General features: G+C 32.1%; 2 protein-coding genes and 1 pseudogene across 8 annotated transcripts; 2 read left to right on the top strand and 1 right to left on the bottom strand.

The window, feature by feature from the left end:
- Positions 1 to 6,135: 6,135 nt before the first annotated feature.
- On the bottom strand, positions 6,136 to 9,494 carry LOC110638885 (protein IQ-domain 26-like; annotated as a pseudogene).
- Positions 9,495 to 9,804: 310 nt separating this feature from the next.
- LOC110638883 (nuclear poly(A) polymerase 4) lies at positions 9,805 to 15,103 on the top strand. 7 transcript variants are annotated; one of them, XR_009150118.1, is made up of 14 exons: positions 9,805 to 9,893; positions 10,099 to 10,256; positions 10,355 to 10,432; positions 11,092 to 11,199; positions 11,436 to 11,498; positions 11,578 to 11,739; positions 12,125 to 12,238; positions 12,380 to 12,442; positions 12,551 to 12,880; positions 12,960 to 13,124; positions 13,276 to 14,115; positions 14,328 to 14,404; positions 14,499 to 14,605; positions 14,680 to 15,103. XR_009150118.1 is itself a non-coding variant. In XM_058150302.1 (13 exons), the coding sequence occupies exons 2-13, from the start codon at positions 10,137 to 10,139 to the stop codon at positions 14,527 to 14,529; spliced, it is 2,151 nt and encodes a 716-aa protein (XP_058006285.1). In that variant the 5' UTR covers positions 9,805 to 9,893; positions 10,111 to 10,136; the 3' UTR covers positions 14,530 to 15,103. The 7 variants fall into 7 exon arrangements, 4 of the variants coding, with proteins under 4 accessions (XP_058006285.1, XP_021645293.1, XP_058006292.1 ...); XM_058150302.1 differs by having other exon boundaries at positions 10,111 to 10,256; positions 14,499 to 15,103; XM_021789601.2 differs by having other exon boundaries at positions 14,499 to 15,103.
- A 998-nt stretch (positions 15,104 to 16,101) lies between these two features.
- LOC110638884 (hexokinase-2) lies at positions 16,102 to 21,766 on the top strand. Its single transcript, XM_021789602.2, has 9 exons — positions 16,102 to 16,677; positions 17,809 to 17,959; positions 18,053 to 18,235; positions 18,435 to 18,509; positions 18,720 to 18,875; positions 18,954 to 19,052; positions 19,142 to 19,272; positions 20,326 to 20,407; positions 21,120 to 21,766. Exons 1-9 carry the CDS (start codon positions 16,403 to 16,405, stop codon positions 21,450 to 21,452), a joined length of 1,485 nt encoding a protein of 494 aa, XP_021645294.1. The 5' UTR covers positions 16,102 to 16,402; the 3' UTR covers positions 21,453 to 21,766.
- Positions 21,767 to 23,698: the final 1,932 nt, after the last annotated feature.

Genomic DNA, 23,698 nt, shown 5'->3' with positions numbered 1-23,698 from the left:
GCAGTCACTGTGGTGGGTGGGCGAAGGAGGAAGGCTGTCCCAGCTCACCTGACAATTTTATTACAATTATTTAATACATTTGACTTAATACAAACTAAGAAAAGATCAAAGATGTCCTAAATCGTGCCGAAAATCCAGCAGAGTCTCCCCTATACCTAGGAGCTACCCAACCTGCAAAAGGGCTTAAAACGCACTTCTATATCCACAAACCGTACACCTACTACTCAATTACATGACACAGCCCCTCCTGGGCCCATCCAAACAGTCATCAATCACAATATGTAAACTTACAGTTTAGTTCTTATAATTAATCCTTTTGCAAAAACTACCCAAATGAGCTCTAAAAATTCTAAAACTTTGCCCCGCGGTCCTTAGCAATATTACAAAGCTAATGCAAAAGGAATTATAATTTTCTAAGCTACCATGAATATTCTATGGATTTTTAATTCAATTCAAGCACTAGATAATTAAGAAAAAGTAAGGTTCAGGTTTACCTATGACTATTCCGACCCCGGGGACGCGCTCAAGACGTCTGACAATGGTGGGGTAGCCAAAATCTCGACCTAATTCCAAGACTTTTTCGGTAGCCTGTTTGTCTAGCGGGAAATTTACAGACCCGAGCAACCGTTGAATTTCCGTGAATTGAAGGTACCTACACGAAGCCCACAACACGGGGGTTTGTACAAAATTTTTACGGAATTTTTTAAACTCATTTAGTATTCGGAAAAATACTACGAAGTTTCATGGGACACATCAAAAAACGGTGTCGGAAAATTTTCAAATTTATATTGCCACGAAGCTCTCGACGAGTGGAGCGCTCCGGTACTCTCAATTTTCTCGTGGCATTCACGGTTCGTGAGAAATCTAGCCCAAAAATCGAAATGGGCTAAAACTTTCCGGACAAAAATTGGGTAAACTGCTCAATGGATTTTAGTGTTATTGGTGTCTATGAAAAGCTCTTAAGGTGTAGATGAGTTTTGACACAAGACCTAGTCTGATTAGTGGCCGGATCGGCCGAATTTTGGCATGGAATGTGAAGCATCGCGCGCGCGCAGGGGAGGACTTCACGCGCGTTTTCCTGCAGCCTGGAGCGTCGGCCGGCTGTGGGGAAGGGCTTGGGGCGGCGCGCCGACGAGGTGGGGAGGTTGGGATGGCTGCGGCGAGGCGTGGGGAGGGGAGAGGAGAGAGAAAATGGAAGAGAGAGGAAGAGCGACGGAAACGCGCAAGGAGAAGAAAAAAGAAGAAGAAGGCTGGTTCGATTCAAGATGTAAAATTTTAAATTTTTACTCTGCTTTGGGACAAAAAACGAGGCCCAAAAATTTTGAAAAAATTCTAGAAAACTCAGAAAAATTCGTAGAGTCTAAATATATTTTTAGTTTTGCCACGTGGTCTTTAAATTAATTTTTAAAAATCATCAAAGTTTTATATTTTCGAAAAGTCGAACCCGATTTCTAAAATCCAAAAAATTTCAAATAATTTTCCAAAATTTAAATAAAATAAAATATTAATATTTACCCACAAAATAATAAATTTAAAAATTTAAGGTTTTACATAACCTTTTTCAAAATTAGAAGTTTCAAATTACAAAGCAATATCAACAAATCCTAGAACTAATCTAGAGTTAGCATTTAAATAACGATTAGGATGACGAGAGCAAAGCCATTAGGAGTGAGCATTATTCGATTATAATTGAATAAATCGAATCAAACCACTTTAATTCGGTAATTTGATTCGGTTTTTAAGATAATTCAGTTTGGTTCGGTTTTATATTATAAAATTTTTAGTTATTTAAGTTTGGTTCAGTTTTGAAGAAAAAAAACTGGTTAAACTAAACCAAACCGAATAGTTTTATTGATTTTTGAATTTATTTACTTTTATGGGGAATTTATGAATTATATGTAATTATATATATATAAATTATTTAATTTCATTGATTAATAGTTTGTAGGTTCAAACCAAGGTCAAAATTAGACTAAATAACTTAAAAATTAAGTCTAAATTAAAAAATAATAAAAAATTAAAACTGATTGATTTGAATCGAATCAAACCAAAATAGAACTGTTCGGTTCGATTCAATTTTTTATCAACTTCGATTTGATTTTTAAAATATATAACTTAATTTTCATGATTTAATTTGATTTGATTCAATTCAATTCAATTTGAACCGAATACTTAGCCGTTTGAGCCAAACACATCACAGCTGTAAGGCCTCGTCGGAAGATACTCCTAAAACTAAACGATTGAATAAATAGACTCAATTTTCAGCATTTGAGTCAGAAGAGACACAATTCTTGATCACTTTTTTAAATCTCTCTTAGTTTCTTACAACGTCTCTTTCTTATGTACAAACACTTGTGTTAGCATTCTAAATAGGAATTCGCAATTTCGGTTGGAGAAACAAGGGGAACCAACATTTTTTAAATCAATTATAATTTTTTTAAATTCTATTTTATATTTTAAATTTAACCTAAATATTTTTATTAAATTCAATCAAATTATCCTATGTTTTTTATTTTTTTTATTATGTTAATTTATTTTATTTATGTTAATTATATCAATTTTCTTTTTATAAGTAATTAATATGTTTATTTTTACGTTGAGATCATCTTTTACGTAAGGCTTGCCTATTTTGGGATAGTCTTTTGAAATCTTACATTATTTAAGGTGGGTGCGTGTGTTGGGTTAAATAAGAATAAGGATTTTTTCAAATTGTCATAGTTTTAAGGTGTAGTGCATTCATGTCATTGACCTTGGATACATGTGTCCATTTTTATTTGGCGAAAAAAATATTTATATGTTTATCTTTAATTGTATTAATTTACATTATTTAATATTTTAATATTATATCTCTTTACAGAAAGGTAATTTTACTCTTATAAAAAAGGTTGTTCTAATTAATTAATCCTTTAAAAAAATTATATATTTAGTAAACTATTTTTTTTTAATTTTTGGTATAAAAAATGTTTGGTAACTTATAAATACATTCAGATGTTTGATCAAATATATAACTTCGTCCTGTTACTTCAATTTGTGATCATTTCATCATTAAAGTTGGAAATTATTTATTAATAACAAAAATATTTAAAAAATTGTGAACGTTAATATATTCTTTAAAAATTAATCTTTAAATCATATATGTTATATGTGTACTCAAATTTTTTATAATTCGTAATTATTTTTTGTATGTAGTATTAAAAATTAGATTTGTAAAATAAATTAAAAATATTAATTTTGTTTTTATTAATTAGACCTATAAATAAAGATATCATTAATTAAAGAAATTGTAAGATTTTATTTATTTTTTAATTTAATAATGTAGCATATCGATCTCATAACTCGGTGTAGTTACAAAAAGTTCAAACTCATTTAAGAATGAGCTCATTAATTATTAGATTAAATATTTATATATAAATTTATATTTTAATTAATTTTACATACATATGATATAAATATTTAATTTAATCGTTTTTAAACTTATTTTCATATGAATTCGATGTTATGATGTTTATTTCCTTCTCATTTAATTTCAATGATCGAAGAAAATATAATAAATTTCTGAAATCAAACCTTATTTTTCAAAATCAAAAGTTTTAAATTAGATATAAAATCATGCAAATATTTGATTTTTGGATTTAATTAGGCTGCCAATGATAGTTTGTTGCTTTAATTTTAAAGATTTATGCTTCTCTATCATTGAGGTTTTATGTTTCTTATTTTATTATTTGATGATAAAATTTTATTTTGGGGAGAAAATCTTGATAAGTAAAATTTAATACAAATTGTGAAAAAAAAGTGCAAATTAAATAATATTCACACAAAACAGTAACTGAGTTTTTATTAACTTAAAAAAAATTAATCAAGTTAAAAATCATATCTTTTAACAGACTGAACGTTTTATTAAATTATTATTTTCGTTTGAAATTTTTGTATTAAATAATTACAAATTCAAAAAGAAAAAAGTTCAAATAAATCCTTACACTATTAATCGAGAGTTAAATAAGTTTAAAATTAAATTTTGTACCAAATAAACTCCTTTACTTTTTTATAAGATCAAATAAGTTAACACCTAACAAAATATTATTAAAAAATATATTTTATTAAGTATGGACTTATTAAGTTTTAATTAAACAATATAAAGATTTATTTGATCTAAAACTTAATTTTAAATTTATTCAATCCTTAATTAAAAATACAAAAACTTATTTAATCATTTTTTCCAATTAAAAACAACAAGGATGAAATTGTTTTTGTAAATTACAGAAAGTTTTTTTAAGAGAAAGGAAATTAACAAGGTTAAACTCAAGATAACAAGCATTACAATTTACCATGCATACAGTCTTAGACTTGTACAGAAAAAAATAAATTAATTATAAATTTTTGATACATAAAAAATGATTTGAAAATATTAATTTTAAATATTTTTTAATTTTTGAAAAAAATAAATTAAACACTGAATTATTATGATAATTAATTGGCAATTAGAGTATAGTAATAGTACAACAACAACATTCCATCCGCCGCTAATAAAAAAGTTGGGACTCAGTTGTGATTAAAAATAGAGGAGAAGAGCAATATTGGGATCATGAATTTTTGTCTCAGGAGGCAACCCGTAGACGAATAGACCTGACCTTATGCTCACGCTGCTCGAAATCAAAATGGGTGCATGAGTTGTAGACATGGTCCGATTTGGCTTGGGATCAGAAATCAAACCAAAATCAGTACTATTAAAATTGAGACCTAAATCATAAGAAGGCAGTTAAACTATTTTAAATCGAAATCAAAATTTTCAAAAATAAAATTAGAATTACCTATAAATTAAGTAAAAATCATAATTTAATCGACCAAATCTGAAATAATGAAAACCTGGATGAATTGAGTACAATCTCAGTTCCTTCATCCAAACCATAACGGGCGATTTCGGGCCATGATTAGGTACATGGATGATGATGAGGCCACATGCCATGCCATAGGGGAAATAAAATAAAAAAAATTTATAGAAAAATGGCGCAATTATCCAAAGTGCCCCTCTTATCGTAATTATATGACTTTTTTAGAGCAAAAACTATGTGCTGGCAGTGGTAGGGTATTGGAATGATGATGCAAATTTCAAGAGATACAAACCCATCCACCAATTATGACAAAGACAATCATGACCTTATGTGAAAAATTTTCTTAAGTCCAAAAATAACCTTAGGATTCTCTCTATTTATAGAAAAAAATTATATTATAAAACTAATATATGTGTAACAATTTCATTATAATCATATAACTACTCATTGTATTGCACATCCTTACGAATATAATAAAGAAAGTGAATAAATGTGAGTTATGTAATGCAAATGGAGCGTGTTAAGCTCTAATTATGTATTGTAAGTTTGATTTTGATGGTAGAAAATTGGAATTGGCTTGCTTATACACTAAAAATTAAATTCAAAAGAAATTTGTAAAATTAAAATCTAAATGAAATCTAAAAAAAAAAAAAGAAGAAAACTATGGTTGAGTAATGATTCAGAAAACATAAAACAAGTCAGCAGCGAGAGCATTATTTCCATAGTTGTCATCATAGTTCATTGCTGCCATCTACTTATAGTACAAACTAAGATCACTTATGAAATTTCTTGGATTTTCCTTATCATGATCATAGGTATCCATGCTTTTTCCTTTTCAATTGTTACATTCTTTTTATAGAAAAGAGGTATGATAAGGGTACTATGGTATCTGTAGATTAAACACTGCAGTCTAAACATTTTTAATTTTGAAAGAAAAATTATTATTTAATTTTTTTATTCGTAAACTATTTAATCTCTTACTATTTTAAAGTAGTTTTTTAAACTCAATTATTCATCTCTTGTAATTTGAATAATACGATTATTAAGCTCCCTTAATTTAAAATCTATCAATTATTTATGTCTATTCTCTCTCCTTTAACTAAAGGGACTAAAAATAATGTAAAAAATAATGTATTTTTCAAAATAAATAAGTTAAGTAATTAATTTCGTTAAAATATAATAACTAAATAATAATTTTTTGCAGCTTTAAATTTGAACATGTCCATGGAAGTTTTCATGGAAGCCAAGCGAATGAATTTGAACTTTTTTCTTCAATAAAAAAAAAAATACACATCTGTCCCTGTGAAACATAACAAGAAAAGAAGCTCTCATTTCATTGCTAAGGCAACATCAACGTCAAGTGTTGAAAAGAATTTACACAAGCCACTCTTTGATCTATCATATTGGTTGTCAACATTAGTTGAAAAGAACATGCTTCGAATCAATTTCTGGTTAGACCCTTTTTGTTCAACAAATCTGTCAAAGACCTAAACCTTCATCAACTTGGGAACATGGCTTTTGCATTCTAACACTGCTTATGCTATTCCTTGCTGCCATTATTTCATTGAGCGAAAGCCTCTTTTTTGGCCCTGGTCTGGTCGTTGTTTTGGAGCATTATGAGACATCAATTTGGCCTTAAAGGATTGTGTGTTTGCCATATAATTAGGGAAGTTTGAATGAGGCCTAAAGTAGCTGTCTCCACAAACACTCTTGGCTGGTGTAGCAGGGGCATTCGACTGGACAGAGTTTGCAAACCTTGGAGTGCTTTGGGCAGTGGAGAACCTACATTCCTCACCAGTGAAGTACCAATCAAAATCTTGATGATTTTTGCATTCGGGTATGGAGATTTGAGCTGGAATCGGACATGGAAGAGGTGATGAGATTGCCTGGCAATGGAATTCTTCATCACATTCTGATAATGCATCAGCGAATCTCCGAGATCTTGATCTTGGCTTGCAAGTGTCGATTTCAACTATTTTTGGGTTTTCATCAAATGCATTCATTTCGTAAGACGTAGATAGCCTCTTGTTGTGGAATTCATTTCTTGTATCATCAAGTCTTTCCTGAAAACAAAGCAAAAACATAAGTGAAATCGATTTTTTCGACAAAAAGATTGATTCGGAAAACAGGATCTTACGATTGATTTTCGTGGTCGGTTTTCAGGTTGAAATTTGTTCTTTTTGTTTACAGAACGTCGAGCACGTTGGGATTGAGCAGCCGTTTGAGCTCTTATAAGAGATTCCATACTGTGAAGAGTGGCAGCAGCCCACTTTCGAACCAGGTAACCTCTAACAAGTGCCTGTATCTTAATCAGTCCTTTTAATGCTCGAAGAACCTTTCAAGCCTGGGATAGTTAACCAACACTAAACCAGGAAGAGTCAATCCACTCAAAACATAAAGAAGCTTTCTCATGGATCAGAAAAGCAGGACACAGACAAATGAAACCAATTTCACCAAAAAAGAAACACTACTCGAAGTAGGACTTAGTAATCATTGTTCAGTTGAAAAATTAAAATGGAAGCCGAAAAATAGAAGGCCAAAAGTTTAACTCATAATTTTCAGTGTCAGCACTCAGCAGATGAGACCAAAGAAAAAAAATGTTCAAATTCATAGCCAACAAGTCAAAAGAAATTTGAAAACATATGTACGTTATATTGACCCTAAGGCACAGTACGTTTCATTACCATTTGAATCTGCTTCCCAAGGCAAATTCGGAAAAGCAAGGAAAATAAAAAAGTACTTTATTAGCAAAGCTGCGTTGGGTCTAATTTATTAGCATTTGAATCTGTGTTTCCAGCTTTTGAGAAGAGACATGAGAAATAGATTCAAAGTAGTGGTTTTCCTAGTTTGGACTAGTATTGTTGGCTTTTGGGCTATCCTTTAAACGAGTATGAACTTGGGGTGTAGATTCTAATAATATATTGTATATTTAGGATCTTCGGTGAATCCATCTTCTGTACTGGGCCTAGGCCCTTTACTGTGATAAAATTATATATATCTATTAAAAAAAAAAAAAAAAAACCAGCTTCCTCTTTTTTTCTCTTTTCCAAGAGGCATATACGGAATGGAGTTCATTTCAACATTGAAAACATTTCAATGAGGCGAGAGGCTTTCACATCGAACAACTTTCTTAAATCAGCCCATCACAAGCTATCATCAATTAAAAATGGGTTTGTTAGGCCAATCGAAGCCACCTAATAGCAATTCAAACATCTTAGAGGCCCATAAATACCAAATGACACATGCCCAAACATCCAAATTAGCGTGCTAGCAGCTCAACCCTAACTTGCCAGAACCGACTCGATCTGGTTTGAAAATTGATAAAGGAGTTAAAAATTGAATTTTCTTAAAATTATGCATAAGAATAATTTGATGCAGATTAATTTCAAATAATATGATCCATTAGGTCTATGTATTAAAGAAATCTTATTGTAACTAGCAAATCTTTGCGCTTTGCATGGATTATTACTAATGTTTTGTTTTATATTTTTAATTTTTTAAATTATAATTTATATATTTTTTAATATGTATAGTAAAGTATATTTTAAAGTCAATTTATGCATATTAATTAAATTCATTCTCTAAAATAATTTTAAAGAATAAATTTTAAAATTTTTGTATTCAATGAAAGTAACAATAATAAAATATATTTAAGAATTTTAATTTTTTATATATAAAGTTTTATGCTTTCTATAATAATTAATAATTTATTCATATTTAAAAGTATTTTTTAATTAATTACTCCAAATCTTTTTTTATGACTTTTTGTACCTATATCAAAATTATATTAAATAAAAATAGTATATTCTAAATTTATAAAAATAAAATAAAATATCTTTTTGAATTAAGAAAATAAAATGATATTAAAATGATTATGTGTATAATAAAATAATAATTAACTTTGAATTTTCTTTTAAGAATTAATGGTTGAATTTTAAATTAATTTCAAATTAATTATAATATATAATAATTTTATGCATACAGGAAATCGGGTTTTTCAATTATTGCAGTTAAGAAAACTTATTAAATAATATATTTTTTATACAATCACATAAGCATATAAAAATAACTAAAGAAAATAAATTTTACATTGGTGAAAATTAATTTATTATAGCTAAAAATTGTTGAAAAATTTTCTATTAAAATGGATGAAAATTAATTTATTAATTAAGAAAGGAAAGGACATCAGTTTTTTATTAAAACATGTGAAAATTAATTTATTAATTAAAAAAGAGAAATCACTTGAAAAATAATTGAGTAATTTCCTACAAATGTGAATAGAGATTTTTCATTAATTAGTATGCAAAAGAAAATAAATATGAAATTTCTTATTAATTTAAATAAAGTTAATTTGCTATTACTGTGATAGGTCAATTTATTTTTATAACATTCCATGTAGCATTATTTAAAAAAAAAAATGAAAAGGGTTGAACGGTGTGATGGGCCTCTAGCAAAGGGCAACCGAAACTCAGGCCAGGCCGGACCACAACAGAGTGTCTCCAGATAGACAAGGCCTTAACTCTATCTCCTACTGCTTGAACCCAAATATGAGCCCACAATTTTTATTTATTTATTTATTTATTCCCGAACAGGTGTCGTTGCAGGTTGTTGTCCAGTAGCTTCCCAGATCCCCAACCGTATGAGGAAGGAAAGGAATCCATCCATTTGTATAGTTGGCATGCTCTTTCTGCACGCCAATTTTGACTTCTCTTCACAGTTTTATTTTTATAAATTTATTTTTCAATTTACCAATTCATTTTTTTTAATTACGTTTTCCTTTACAATATTATAATTTTAAAATATATTTAATAAGTAATATTATTAAAAATCACAAACTTAGATATTATGTAAGTATTGTAAATTTTATCAAACAAATAAGTGTTATATAATTTCATTATTTCAAATTTCATTTAAAAAAATATATTAATTAATTCTATATTTTTATTGTATTTACTGAACTGACCTTCTATTTTTCCGAAAAAATTCAACTCTTCTCTTTCTCTCCAACCCCTGTAGCAGTCTCTCCGAACTCACCACCCAGTCGCCCTTATCGTCGTTCTTGAGGTCTCTGTTCGCGCGTTTTCTTTCTCTGGGTCTTTGTTTATTATTATTTTTTTTTATAGGGTTTGCAATTATTTATTATTTTATTTATTTCATTGTGCTTTATTGCAATTAGGGTTTCGGGTTTGGGATTTTTCGTTTAGTTCTAGGCTTCATCGTGGAGTAATTGAATCCATTATCAAAATTTGTCTTTTTTCGGATGATTTAGGGGTTTTTTTAGGTGTTTTGTTCTATTTGGGTGCCGAGATGTTGAGTTCGGAGGGATTGTGTTCTTCTCCGCCGCCGAAGCAGTATGGCGTAACGAAACCGATATCGATGTCGGGGCCAACTGAAGCTGATATACAAAGAAGCCGTGAATTGGAGAAGGTATTTATTTCTGTCATTTTTTCTTTATGTTTTGGGTATTGGTAAGGCTTTTGCTTTTTGAAATTCTGATTTCTTGTTGTGTGTGCGTCTTATGGAAGTTCTTGAGTGATGCTGGCCTTTATGAGAGCAAAGAGGAAGCCGCAAAGAGGGAGAGGGTTCTGGATCGGATTGGGCAGGTAAAATATGGTTGTTATTTCATTGCATAATTGCATTGTTGTTTTCCCGTTCATCGAGTAGTTTTTGACTGGAAATTCTGAGTATTTAGGTGATGCTCTTGGTTTTTGCGTTATCCATGGATTATAGGAGAGCAAGTTATGTAAATTGGTTTCTTTAGATAATTGCATTTATCTTATGCTAGGGTATTTTGGGTGCTCAGTGGTATATAAATTTTGGTCTAAACCACGCAGAATCATGTGTCCTGTCGTGTTTGTTTAGAATTAAATCCTGTTTTATCAGTAGTCTCCTGAAGTTGACGATCAAAGGTTATAAGATTGGGATGGAGGAACGCAAAGCTGCTTTATATGCATTATATAACAATTGACGCTTGGTAAAGTCTGGAGAAATTGTAATTGCGTAACAATTATAAATCTTCAAATATACATTTGACGTTAGCAAACGATTAGTAACATGTGATGAGTCTGTTTCATTTTCTCTCTTTTTTGAAAATCTAGTAAGTTTGTTGCTTGATTTGGCATCCTTAACAAATTATGCCTTCTTACATTAAAGTGGCAAGTTTCAAAAATATATCTACAATTTTTTTTTATTATTTTTTAATTCTGCATTATCTGTTTGCATTACCTTGCCAGGTTTTGGTAATTTCTCTTTTTTATATCAGATTGTAAAAGATTGGGTGAAGCAGCTTACTCGCTTGAGGGGGTACACAGATCAAATGGTGGAGGAGGCCAATGCTGTCATTTTCACATTTGGCTCTTATCGGCTTGGGGTATGTTTAGACTTTTTGTGTTGTCTAGTAGGGCTTCTCTTATTTTGTTGTGGATAAATGCTTTCAATGTTGGCAACATCATCTCATTGGGATTTGGAAAAGCTATTTTATCCTATGTATGCTAATTACTAGTGTTCTAGGCACTTCTGTCTTTTGACCTGCTGCTAATTGCTTTTCTGGTGCAATATGCTTTTTTGTTGTCAATGAGATCCTGCTTAAAATTTAAGAGTTGGCAGGTACATGGTCCTGGGGCTGACATTGACACATTATGTGTTGGGCCATCTTATGTCAATAGGGAGGTAAATACTGAGTTCAAGCTAAATTCACTAATTGATTGACATATTTTTTAGTAATGCATTCTTCGACTGACTTTATCAGGAGGACTTCTTCTTTGTATTGCACAACATTTTGTCAGAAATGGAAGAAGTTTCAGAGCTGCAACCGGTTCCTGATGCTCATGTCCCTGTGATGAAATTCAAGTTTGATGGAATATCAATCGATCTTCTTTATGCAAGTATTTCTCTGTTGGTAGTACCAGATGTAAGTCTAATTTCCATTTTGTGAACAATGTATTCTGAACAAGCTAATTATGGGGATTTTTTTTCTTCAAGCTTTTTTGACAAATTCATGACACAAAAGTTTTCACGCTACTAATTTATTTTAATATTTAATGTACTATTCAGTTGCACATGTGTGGATTGTTCCACTTTTTATCTAAAATTTCAAAAATTTTGTTACCTTCTTGTGTTCTAATGCTCATTATCATACTTATTAACACTTACTTGAATGCTTTTTTAGTGGTAAATAAGTTCTTCTTTTCCCTTTTCTTTTAGGTGGTGGACTATCTTGATGAATTTCTTATCTTTTTGGATTGTGTCTATTTATTAGGAGGTGTTTTTTCCCCTTTTAATTTTCATGTGGACAGGACTTAGACATCTCGAACGTTTCTGTTCTATATGATGTTGACGAGCCTACTGTTCGAAGTCTCAATGGCTGCAGGGTTGCTGATCAAATTCTTAAGCTTGTTCCCAATGTTGAGGTGAAGTGTTTTGCTGGCTAACCAATTTATTTGATTGATCTACTGTGTTTTTTTGAATATGTTTCTAGATGGAGGTTTGTGATTGGTTTTATGATTCTTTCCTAATTCTTTTTTGTTTTTTTTTTTTTTGGGAAATTGTAGCATTTTTGCACAACACTCCGGTGTTTGAAGTTTTGGGCTAAAAGACGTGGTGTTTATTCCAACGTGGGTGATCTCTTTTTTCTTACCCTGATTTGTTCTTGGTTTCTCCCTTTTGCTTGTACTGATTTGTTTTCTGATGTTATTGGTTTCCTCATTTTTTACCATTTTCAGGTGACCGGGTTTCTTGGTGGCGTAAACTGGGCTCTCCTTGTTGCTCGAGTGTGCCAACTTTACCCTAATGCAATTCCCAGTATGCTTGTGTCTAGATTTTTTAGGGTATATACACAGTGGCGGTGGCCAAACCCTGTCATGCTTTGCCCAATTGAAGAGGATGAACTTGGATTTTCTGTTTGGGATCCCCGTAAGAATCCACGTGACCGAACTCATCATATGCCAATAATAACACCTGCCTATCCATGCATGAATTCTAGCTACAATGTATCAACGAGTACACTACGGGTCATGATGGAGCAGTTCCAGTATGGTAACAAGATCTGTGAGGTAAGAAGGATGGAGGAGTTATGTGCCTTTGATATTTATAGTTGGATACTCATCTGTTTTCCCCTCGTCTTTAATTCAGGATATAGAGCTGAATAAAGCCCAATGGAGTACTCTGTTTGAGCCACACTTGTTCTTTGAAAGCTACAAAAACTACCTGCAGGTTGACATAGTCGCGGCAGATGTTGATGACTTGCGATCTTGGAAAGGCTGGGTGGAATCCCGGTTAAGGCAGTTGACTCTTATGGTAATATTTTTGCCATATAGACTTTTTATAATGTAAATAACACTGTTCTGAACTTGATGTTATGTATGGTTGTTATTTATTTATTTTGAGGAGAAAAGCCTGTTAATATATATTTCTATTTCATTCCCTTTTTGTAATGTTTTAATTACAGATTGAGCGAGACACTTACGGGAAGTTGCAGTGTCATCCATACCCTCATGAGTACGTGGATGCCTCCAAACCATGTGCCCATTGTGCTTTTTTTTTGGGCCTGCAGAGGAAACAGGGGGAGATAATTCAGGAAGGGCAGCAGTTTGATATCCGAGGGACAGTAGATGAATTTAGGCATTCCATAAACATGTATGTGTTTTGGAAACCAGGAATGGAAATTTATGTCTCTCATGTGCGTAGGAAGCAGATCCCTTCATATGTTTTTCCAGATGGTTATAGACGTCCTCGACATCCTAGGGTTACAGCACAGCAACAGTCTGATAAATTATGCTATGAAGATGGTGGTGCTTGTCGCACTGGCTCTGGAGAGAGAGGCGTTAAGAGGAAAAAGGATCCTGATGAAGTGGATGTGAAAAATGATATGCTAGAGAAACGATGTTCAATTAGTCCTCTGAGGCGGGATTCTTTTTCTCCTGATATTATCAGTCACAAGTTTGGTGGCACATCTCCTACATGCTTGGCATTTGCTGAAGGGAATGAAATGTGTCAAATTGATGAAAAGAGATTTTGCTCTGATGATGTTGAGGGGGGGTTTACATCAAATTCCAGTGTAATCACCTCCCTTTCAAGCGAGGTTGGCTCAAGTGAGGATAATGGAAATGAATCAATAGCAGGCAGCAATGAGGGGAACAATGGAAGCGCTGATGGGAGTGTTGAAGGAAGTAATAACCTGGGATACTCTCGAAGTGATTCTGGTGACGCAGATTCAATGTGTCATTTGGAAAATGTGTGTGCAGATGGCAGTGGAGTTTTTCAAGATGGATTGCGGGAAGAGTTAGAGGTTTTTTATATAATTTTCTTGGCTTCTATTTTACTTTACTATTTTATATATCTTCTTCTGTTTCTTGTCAACTTTTTTATTTGTTTGTTTATTATTTATTTGGCCTGTTGGGTGGCCTAATAGGCCTAGTTGAGAACATATTCTTAATTCAAAAATAGATAACTAGTCACCTAATATTTTATTTTATGGTGTCTTGCTTTTTTTTTGTGAAGCCGAATGCTGCTGTTGGGATGTTGCTAAAAACTGTGGGTGGAGTTGAGGAGGAAGCTGTGCAGAAACCAGTTCTAAGGCATGTGTTTTGAAATTCCAAGTGGATTTGCTGGTACTCCTTGTACAATTTTTTTCTTTATACTGCTCTTTTGGTTGTTTTCTGGTTATTTTAGTAGCAGGTTAAGCTTAACATCAATAGCGTGAGATAGCAGAAATCAGATGAATTGGAAGCTTTTTCTGTCCACATAGCTGCCAATAAGAGAGAAAGCCAGCAGTTTGGGTAAGTGTTATATTATTTGCTGGCTTTCATTTCTTGCTTTTTTCAGGCATGCTTGTTATTGTATTGCGGAACAGAATCAACTTGAGGCAAGATCAGAAGAGCTCTGCTAGGTGTAGCTTTGTCATTTTTAATGCACAATGTTGCATCTGCAAAGCATTCTGTTCTCTGCATGAGCAGTGACTGTGGGGAGCGCCTCAAAATATTTTGTACATTGTCATTTTTAATGCACAATGTTGCACCTGCAAAGTACTGTGCCTGCATGAGCAGCGAGTTTAGCAAGCTCATCAAATTGTTTAGTTTGGATGATGATAGGGGAAGTGGTGTGTACTTTCCTTTTCTTTTTCCCTTTTTGTTCCCTTTTCCCTTGCTTGTGAAGATTTTAAGCAGGGGTTGTGTACAAGTGGCTTAGTGTTCTTTTAGTAAGAGGTGGTTTAGCTTTATCTCTATGCTACCTTTTGTACTTCTGCCAACTATGTAATATATGAAATTGTTAAATCCCTTCACATCCACACACAAATGCATATTTGTGGGTTTTTTTTGTGTTGAATTTAAACACCTATTTGTGTTTTGACACTTACCAGAAATATGATTTAAGTTTATTGTGCTGGTCATATATGTGGTAGTTTGGCAAAAAATTCGTACCATGTGATATATATGGGTTAAGGAAATAAATAGAATTTAAATAAGAATTATAAAATTATGTTGAAATTGTGCCTAAAGGTTAGGAGCGAATGAAGCATAGTCATTATCCGTTCTTTATCTTTGCCTGGTTCACAAGAGGAAAGCTAAGCCTTTGGATGGTTTAGGAGTACAGCTTTAGAAAAGATTCAAATGGAAAGCTTTACAGAAGATAATTGATTCTCCTGTTGTGTTTTCTCCTAACCATTGGAGCCATAAAATGCGCTTCCATCTGATTGGCGGTAACATGATATCTGCAACTGCAACTATGACCCGTCTGAACAAATTTCTCTTTTTTTAATATTTGTTGTAAATTACTAAAATTTGGATAAAAAGGTTTATTTAAATTTTTTTAGTTATAGTGGATAGAAATATAAGTTTTTAAAGTGTTTTAAAATTTAATTAAGTTATTTAATTTTTAAAAAAGATTAAAGAAATATTATAAATTTTTAAAAAACAAATTAAACAAGTATTTAGTGATAAATGAGTTTTTTAATTTTTAAAAAATAAATAAAAAATATTAAATTATAATTTATCTAAATTACCTCTAATAACCTCTGGTATAAATCTGTTAAGATAGTGTTTGAAGATTTTTTAGTGCACGGGTTCTCAGATACGTGGATGTACAAGTTTTTCTTTATCAGAAAGGTTTCTCTTTTTTGAATTATTTGATAAAAAATAATTTATTAATTTATTTTAAGGAAAAAATATTTCTGTGGAACACGCCTTAAAAGTAAAGGAAAAAAGATAAATAAAAAAAATCAATTTTTGGAAGCCAGAACAAGAAAAGCATGGGAGGATCGTGTCAGTGAATTTAAGTGAACCACACACTATTTTCCCGTTGACGCTACCAAACAAACAAACAAAGGATTAAGGAACCCATATATTTGGATCACACTCCCTAAAGAAAGCAATGACAAAACCAAAACAAAAAAAAAAAAAGATCCAACTTAAATACGCTTGCCAAGATTCAACTTTTCACTTTCACCAATTCCTTACATAGATCTCTCTCTCATCCTCCAAATCTTCGTTTACTAATCTAATTATCACAAACAACCTTCTTTCTGCAAAGATCTCTGGGTGTTGGGCTCTGAGTTTCATTTCTTTTTCTCGGCCATAATGGAGAAGAAGGTGGTGTTGGCTGTAGTGTGTGCCGCCGCTGTGGCTGGGGCTGTCACGGCGGCCTTCGTTGTCAAGCGAAAAATGAGGAAGGATGGTAAGTGGGCCAGAGCAATAGAAATAGTGAAAGAGATGGAGGAAAAATGTGCCACCCCTATTGGAAAGCTGAAGCAGGTTGCTGATGCCATGCTTGTGGAGATGCATGCTGGTCTTGCCTCGGAAGGTGGAAGCAAACTTAAGATGCTCATCAGCTATGTCGATAATTTGCCTACTGGGTACTCTAATTCTTGATTTTACATATGCATATTATTCAACTATTTATGTGTTTGTGCCAATATGTGTTCTTGAGATCCATTATCACTCAATTTTGTGTATTTATTTCTGTTTGTTTATCTGTGGTTGAGATTGAGATTTATTTTTGTTATCTAATTATGTTATATATATATTGTTTTCGATCCTTTCTTATTCAAATTGCTACTGCTTGCTTCTTATTTAGGCCTATAGATATAGAAATTCACAGGAAAACATGGTATTTAACTAGAGTATTAGTCATATTTCTTCCCTACTATATACTGTTGTCCTCCATCGTATGCGTTTGATTATCTTATATTTCATTGCTGGGATTCAATTATGAATGCGTGTTTGTTAGTTATATCTATTTCTGTATCTCCTTGCCTAGGAGATTCAATTTGACTTGATTATTTAATATATGTTTAATTACTCTTGGGGATTTGTAACGCTTCATTTGTCTCAAATGTGCTGCTGCATGTTATTCTTCTTTTTTTTTTTTTTTTTTTTTTTTGCCAATCAGCTGCATGTTATTGCCATCAAAGTATGTGAATAGACTTATATATGCCTCACATACACGTTGCTCCATCTTTGCTTTTGTGCATATATTTGGTCCCTTCCAATAAGGTGCTTACTGTTTCATTTTCTTTTCTCATAAACCCTTGCTAAGATTATTTTTGTAATACTTGGAATGATTTTTAAACACCATGATTTACAAGAGTATCCTATATGACTATTGCTTTGACTAATACAATATATGCATATATGGTGAATCATTGTTTTCATAGTGACTGTGCAACTAAATCTTCGGCATATCTTTCCTGAAGGAACTTGCTGGAATTTTTGCATTATGACTGTTTGCTACTGTTTTCTTTTGCAATGAAATGATATCTCCTCTAAAATTGTTATTGAGATTTTTGGGCTAGACATGCAGCAGATGAATGGAGATACTTCAATTTGTAAATGCCTAATATGGATAAATATATTAAATTCTTGGTAATGAAATAACAAGAACGAATGAAGTATGAATGAAGTTTTATTCTTTCTGACACTGTTTGTTTAGTTAGTCCAAAAAATATTTTACTTGAGTTGATCCCTTTTTGTTTTTCTTAGTGCAGTGATGAGAATGGATTGTTTTACGCATTGGATCTTGGCGGAACAAACTTCCGTGTATTGCGGGTGAAACTTGGGGGCAAGGATGGTCGTCTGGTTAATCAAGAATTTGCAGAGGTGCCTATTCCTCCAAATTTGATGACTGGGACATCAAATGTAAGTGTTCGCTCTCCAAATAATTTCTATTACTCTCTGAAGCTGGCTTTACAGATAAGGTTTCTTAACTTTCAAATACAATTGTAATTTCAGGCACTGTTTGACTATATTGCAGCAGAACTAGCAAAATTTGTTGCTCAAGAAGGTGAAGAGCTTCAAAGTCCGCCTGGTAAAATGAGGGAATTGGGTTTCACCTTCTCATTTCCTGTTATACAAACATCCATCGCTTCTGGGACTCTTGTTAGGTGGACAAAAGGCTTCTCTATAGATGACACTGTCAGTCTGAATTTCTTGATCTTTATTCTATATTTTCTTATATCAAATGTCTTCCTGGTTTTGTGTGAAGTGAATATCATTGCTTTGATAATTGGATATTATTTATAGCAACTCTTAGAAACTGTACACTTTTTCTAGGCTATTTTTTTAACTAATAATGTGAGTGAAGACATGACTCGTCTTGATTTCTGGAAAATAGGTTGGCCAAGATGTCGTGGTGCAATTGACCAAAGCGATGGAAAGACAGGGTGTTCATATGCACGTATCAGCTCTGGTAACAAAGTTTTGGATTTTCTAATTACAACTAATAAGATCTTCATGTCAGTACACCATATATATATATATATATATATATATATATATATATATATATCTTGTGCTGCTATTTGATGTTTGAACTCTATATGTCAGTTCTTCAGAATGTTGTTATTATCATTGCCATAAATTTGTAATCCAATTTAGACTTAAAGAACTTTGGTGCCAGGTCAATGATACAGTTGGAACCCTAGCTGGAGGCAAATACTTCAACAAGGATGTTATTGCTGCTGTGATCTTAGGTACTGGGACAAATGCTGCTTATGTGGAATGTGCACAAGCAATACCAAAATGGCATGGTGCTTTACCTGAATCTGGCGAGATGGTCAGCAAATTTTAGCATTTATTTTCCTGTTTAATTCTGGCACTAAATTATTGTGCTGATGTCCATGTTGGAATGTAGGTTATCAATATGGAGTGGGGTAACTTTAGGTCATCACATCTTCCTCTTACTGATTATGACCTTGCATTGGATGTTGAAAGTTTAAATCCTGGTGAACAGGTAATTTATGATATTTTTTTATTCCACTAAGCTTTACTTCTCTAACTAGCAGCACACTGAGTTATTAATTTTTTAAATGATTTTCTCAGATCTTTGAGAAGATAATTTCTGGTATGTACCTGGGAGAAATTGTACGCAGAGTTCTTCTAAATATGGCTGAAGAAGCTGCTTTTTTCGGTGACATTCTTCCCTCCAAACTTAAAATTCCTTTCATATTAAGGTAACTTCAATGGGCTAGATTATATCTTAGGTTTGTGTGGTCTAGTCTACTGATACATGTTAAGAAAATTTATTTCCTAGACATGAACTTTCAATGAGAATATCTGAAGTTTGAGAGGACTAGCATACTAATCTAGCAAATATCAGGAATTTAGAAGTGGACTTTCCATTTCTATTGTTGATATTTGGAGCCATCTCAAATATTTGAATTTTTTAGTCATTGAATCTTCCATCTGATTATGTCAGTTTGAGTTTATTGCATCTTTTCAAATAAAGTTTATTTCATGTTTTTTGTTTGTTGTTGGAAAAGTCATTCACATACAAACTTCATTGCACTAGAAAAGATGACTCATCTTTCCATGCATATGATTGATAATCTCCAACACCAAACTAATTAAAACTTTTTGGTTTACTGATATTAAGTAATTTGAAAAGACTGAAAAAAGAAAGTGTTAACTAATGTGGCTTTAAGCATCTAAGAAGTAAGATTTTAGGGACCATGGGATTCTTTTTGTATTGCGAATAAGAGCCATTTACACAGAGAGTGATTGCTAATACTTGTGAGCAATTGGTTGCTGGTTAATGAAGGGTACATTTATTTTTTTCTTTTGAGGATAAAATGTGGTGCAAAGAGTGGTGCCATAGATGGGTAGTATTCTTGCAGGTTGCATTAATTCTCTTGAACTGGCCTTTTTCCCCCTTTTTGTTTTTGAATGTGCACATTGGTTTTCATTCGCTTATTTCTTATGATTTTTTTTTTGTGCATCTCCTACTCTATATGGGATCCATATCTTTCTTCATCTACTAAAAGTTGATATAAATATTTACTAAAGAGAAGAAACTGAGAAAATCATAGAGATAAATATGTATGAGCAAATTTTTTTTAGTGCAGTTTTCTGTGGCTTATTTAGTTTGGCATGACAAATGACAAGTTGCTAGTGGTTATGTTCAGCGGCTTAATCTTCATTATCACTTGTCTGATGCTAGTTAATGTGTACTAATTTGAGTGGCAAACATTGTAGAATTTAGTTACGTTGTGAATTTTGCATGGCAGAACACCTGATATGTCAGCAATGCATCATGATACATCTTCTGATCTTGAAGTGGTGGGGAGTAAATTGAAGGATATTTTAGAGGTATATATATTATCCTGTAACCTAGTCTGGACATTTCAATAATTTTCAAATCTGTATTGCTTTTAATTTTCAAGTCTAACTTCCCATGTGTGCTGCATAGGCTAGTTCATGGTCTCGGGGACCTACTTGGCCTGGCCTGCAAAGATGTTGGGCTTGGGTACCGACTTGGCCTGGCCTTGTTGATCTAGGCTTGGCATTTATGTTCATATAGGGCCTGGTCTGCCCAATTAACAAAATGTTGATTTTTTTTTATTTAAAATAAACCAGGTTTGGGCAACTGTATAGGCTCTCATAATCAGGCTGATGTCCTGGCCCAACTTGTCTTTTGAACAGGCCTAGTGCTGCATTATCTTTTGTTAAAGCTCGTATCATTCTATAGCTTCATATGGCACCTAGTTAAAATTCTGTTTAGGGATCTCTATATTGCACAAGCAAATCTCACTTATACTAGCTTGTGGCCTTGTGCCAAAAAAAAAAAAAAACTCACTCTAATGATGACCTCACATGTCAGGAGATTTCTCAACTAATACATATGTACATTCAAGATATTGGTCTTGTACATGCATAAGTCATTTCTCATAATCAAATGGCATAATCAATTTTCCCCCCATGAGAACTACTTTCTCTGGGATGTTTAAATTTGTATTATCTGTCAAACTGCCATAGACTCTTTATGTGTGACCACTTCTGTTCTTGTCTTGCTCAATTTCAGATATATAATACCTCGTTGAAAACAAGAAAAGTAGTTGTTGAGCTCTGCAACATTGTTGCCACCCGTGGAGCACGACTAGCAGCAGCTGGAATTTTAGGCATCCTGAAGAAAATGGGGAAGGATACAGTCAAAGAGGGGGATAAACAGAGTACAGTGATAGCCTTGGATGGTGGATTGTATGAACACTATAGTGAGTATAGCAAATGCATGGAGAATACTCTTAATGAATTGCTTGGAGAAGAAGTGTCCAAAACCATTGAGATTGTGCACTCCAATGATGGATCTGGCATCGGAGCTGCTCTCCTTGCTGCCTCGCATTCACGTTATCGTTAAGTTGAGCATCTTGCCATAGGAAAGATTTCTTTGTTTTTTTTGGGCTTCATTGCAACCCCTCCACATTTTTTTCCCCTTTAATCATATTGTCGTCGTGTTTCTTCATTGATCATCATTCTTCAACTTTGATTTAGAAGAATGGTACTGTGAATACTTAAATCACACCTTCCAGAACATGTAGAGGTGGATTCAATATATTAAAGCAGGACCTGGAAGTGGCCAATATTTTTATGCTTAGGCCTGCAATTCTAATGGACTGATCCTGCTAGTGGTTGCCAGTTTCTCCTGGTGGTAATAATAAATTGAATTCTTTACATGCTGTTTTCGGATGATACATCTGTCCATTGATTCTGATCTGGTGCATGTTAATAAATCCATGCGGTGTCATTGTTTGAATCTCTTCATCTGCTTACAGATGATGAGCTTGTCTTCTTCATACACGATACATAAATGTTTTAGCAAATGGTGTTTTTTCCCCCTCCAGTTAGGGTTTGAACCTGTAATTTTGTAGATGATTTCAGTATCACTAATGCAAATGCTGTAATAATGAAGTATTTTGGTGGGTAGTGGATATATGGTTAAACGCAAATTGGAAGGTTCCAATTTCTAACAAAAATCAAAGATAAATGAATAGAATCACTATTAACATGAAGAAGAAATGGGTTTAATATTTTCTTGAAGTGAAGTGAGAGATTTATCATTACAAGTCCCAGAATTTCATACATACAATAGTTGTATTAGGAAACTTGGTCATTGACATTGACATCAGTTTGCCTTAGAAAATATCAAACAAGGCATTAGGCAACCTTGAAATCATACCCATTTGAAATTTGAAAATAAGGTGTACTTTATTATACAATCTTCTTCTTTACATTAAAAAATTATCTATACTATCTTCTTTTCACATTAATACTTCTTTATTTTCAATTAATTGGCTTTTTTTTTTAAATGATATTAAAAAATTAAAATTATTCATTTCTAATACATGAGACATAGTAAAATGAGCTATCCAAATATGATGGTTATGGTCCCTTTAAGTCCGAGGTCCGAATGACGTCCTTGATTTAATCCAATTTTATAGAAAGTGAACTATCACTGAACTCCAAATAGCAATTTGTGAAAGGTATCATTCGATAACTGACCCGGATTGTTAAATTGTTAATTGTATAATTTATATCATTAGTTAGGTGTTGGTCTTGAGGTATCCCAAAACATATACTTTCCTCATACATATAATGTAATGATGTAGAAAGAAATAGGGTATTGACATATTGATTGAGTTTTGACCAAAACCAAACTCTCCATTAGAATTATATTGGTGAGTGGAAATGTTGCCTTCTGCCTTCATTTCTCTTTTTATTTTGCATAGTCCAAAAGAAAATGAATTGCATGTTGAATTTTTGTTAAGGACATCCCCTGCCACCCCCCACTTGCCCTAGTCGGACATTCAGTTTATAAGGCCTTTTACTATGAACTATATGCAATAAATGCCCCTCATGTTCCTTCAAATTACACATCCTCTTATGTTTCTTAATTTTTCGATTATTATTTTTTTGAGGGATTAATTTTTGGATTATTAGAAGGTGGTTTCTAGCCTAATTAATTATTCCCAAAATTGGTAACTAATATTAATGCGAAATTTTCAGAAAAAAATTCTTAGAATTGATATTATCATTTTTTATTTTAAAGAAATTGTTAAAATTTTAACATTTAATTACGAATTAGTATTTCAATTAATGATAATAATGAATTTAAAAAATTTTATCAATAAGTTCGATGCACATAACATAAATATACATATATAAATAAAAAAAATTATATATACATATAATAAAATTTATAAATTATTTAATATTATTATAAAAATTATAATTATTCAAATGTTTTTATATTTTAAAATCAAAAGATGTATAATTTTCTCATTAACGATATTATAAAACACATTATTTTCTATATAAATAATTATACAATCATTCAACCACTATATAAATAACTATTTTCTATATATTATTATAAAAATAATTATACTATTTTTTTTATAATCATAATAGAAAAATCTAATAGTTTATATAAATTGCATGTATGACATCTAAAATTTAACTAAGTGAGATAAAGTAAACAGAGTGGAGGAAAAAAAATTAAGTGGGATAAATTTATAAATGTGCAAATTCTGAGAGACAACCATAAAAAAATATATATATACTTTTTAAATTTTTGTAATTCTACCTCATATAATAAATTTTATC

This window comes from Hevea brasiliensis, chromosome 1, assembly GCF_030052815.1.
Source record: "Hevea brasiliensis isolate MT/VB/25A 57/8 chromosome 1, ASM3005281v1, whole genome shotgun sequence".
Classification (NCBI taxonomy): domain Eukaryota; kingdom Viridiplantae; phylum Streptophyta; class Magnoliopsida; order Malpighiales; family Euphorbiaceae; genus Hevea; species Hevea brasiliensis.
This window is presented reverse-complemented; position numbering and strand designations above follow the sequence as displayed.

Excerpts from the sequence above, each read along its gene's own strand:
- LOC110638883 (XM_058150302.1), top strand. The coding sequence starts at position 10,137 with ATGTTGAGTTCGGAGGGATTGTGTTCTTCTCCGCCGCCGAAGCAGTAT. Across the intron at positions 10,433-11,091 it reads TTCTGGATCGGATTGGGCAG|ATTGTAAAAGATTGGGTGAA; the intron begins GTAAAATATGGT and ends TTTTTATATCAG. Across the intron at positions 13,125-13,275 it reads TAAGGCAGTTGACTCTTATG|ATTGAGCGAGACACTTACGG; the intron begins GTAATATTTTTG and ends TTTTAATTACAG.
- LOC110638884 (XM_021789602.2), top strand. The coding sequence starts at position 16,403 with ATGGAGAAGAAGGTGGTGTTGGCTGTAGTGTGTGCCGCCGCTGTGGCT. Across the intron at positions 18,510-18,719 it reads ATATGCACGTATCAGCTCTG|GTCAATGATACAGTTGGAAC; the intron begins GTAACAAAGTTT and ends CTTTGGTGCCAG. Across the intron at positions 19,273-20,325 it reads AAAATTCCTTTCATATTAAG|AACACCTGATATGTCAGCAA; the intron begins GTAACTTCAATG and ends TTTGCATGGCAG.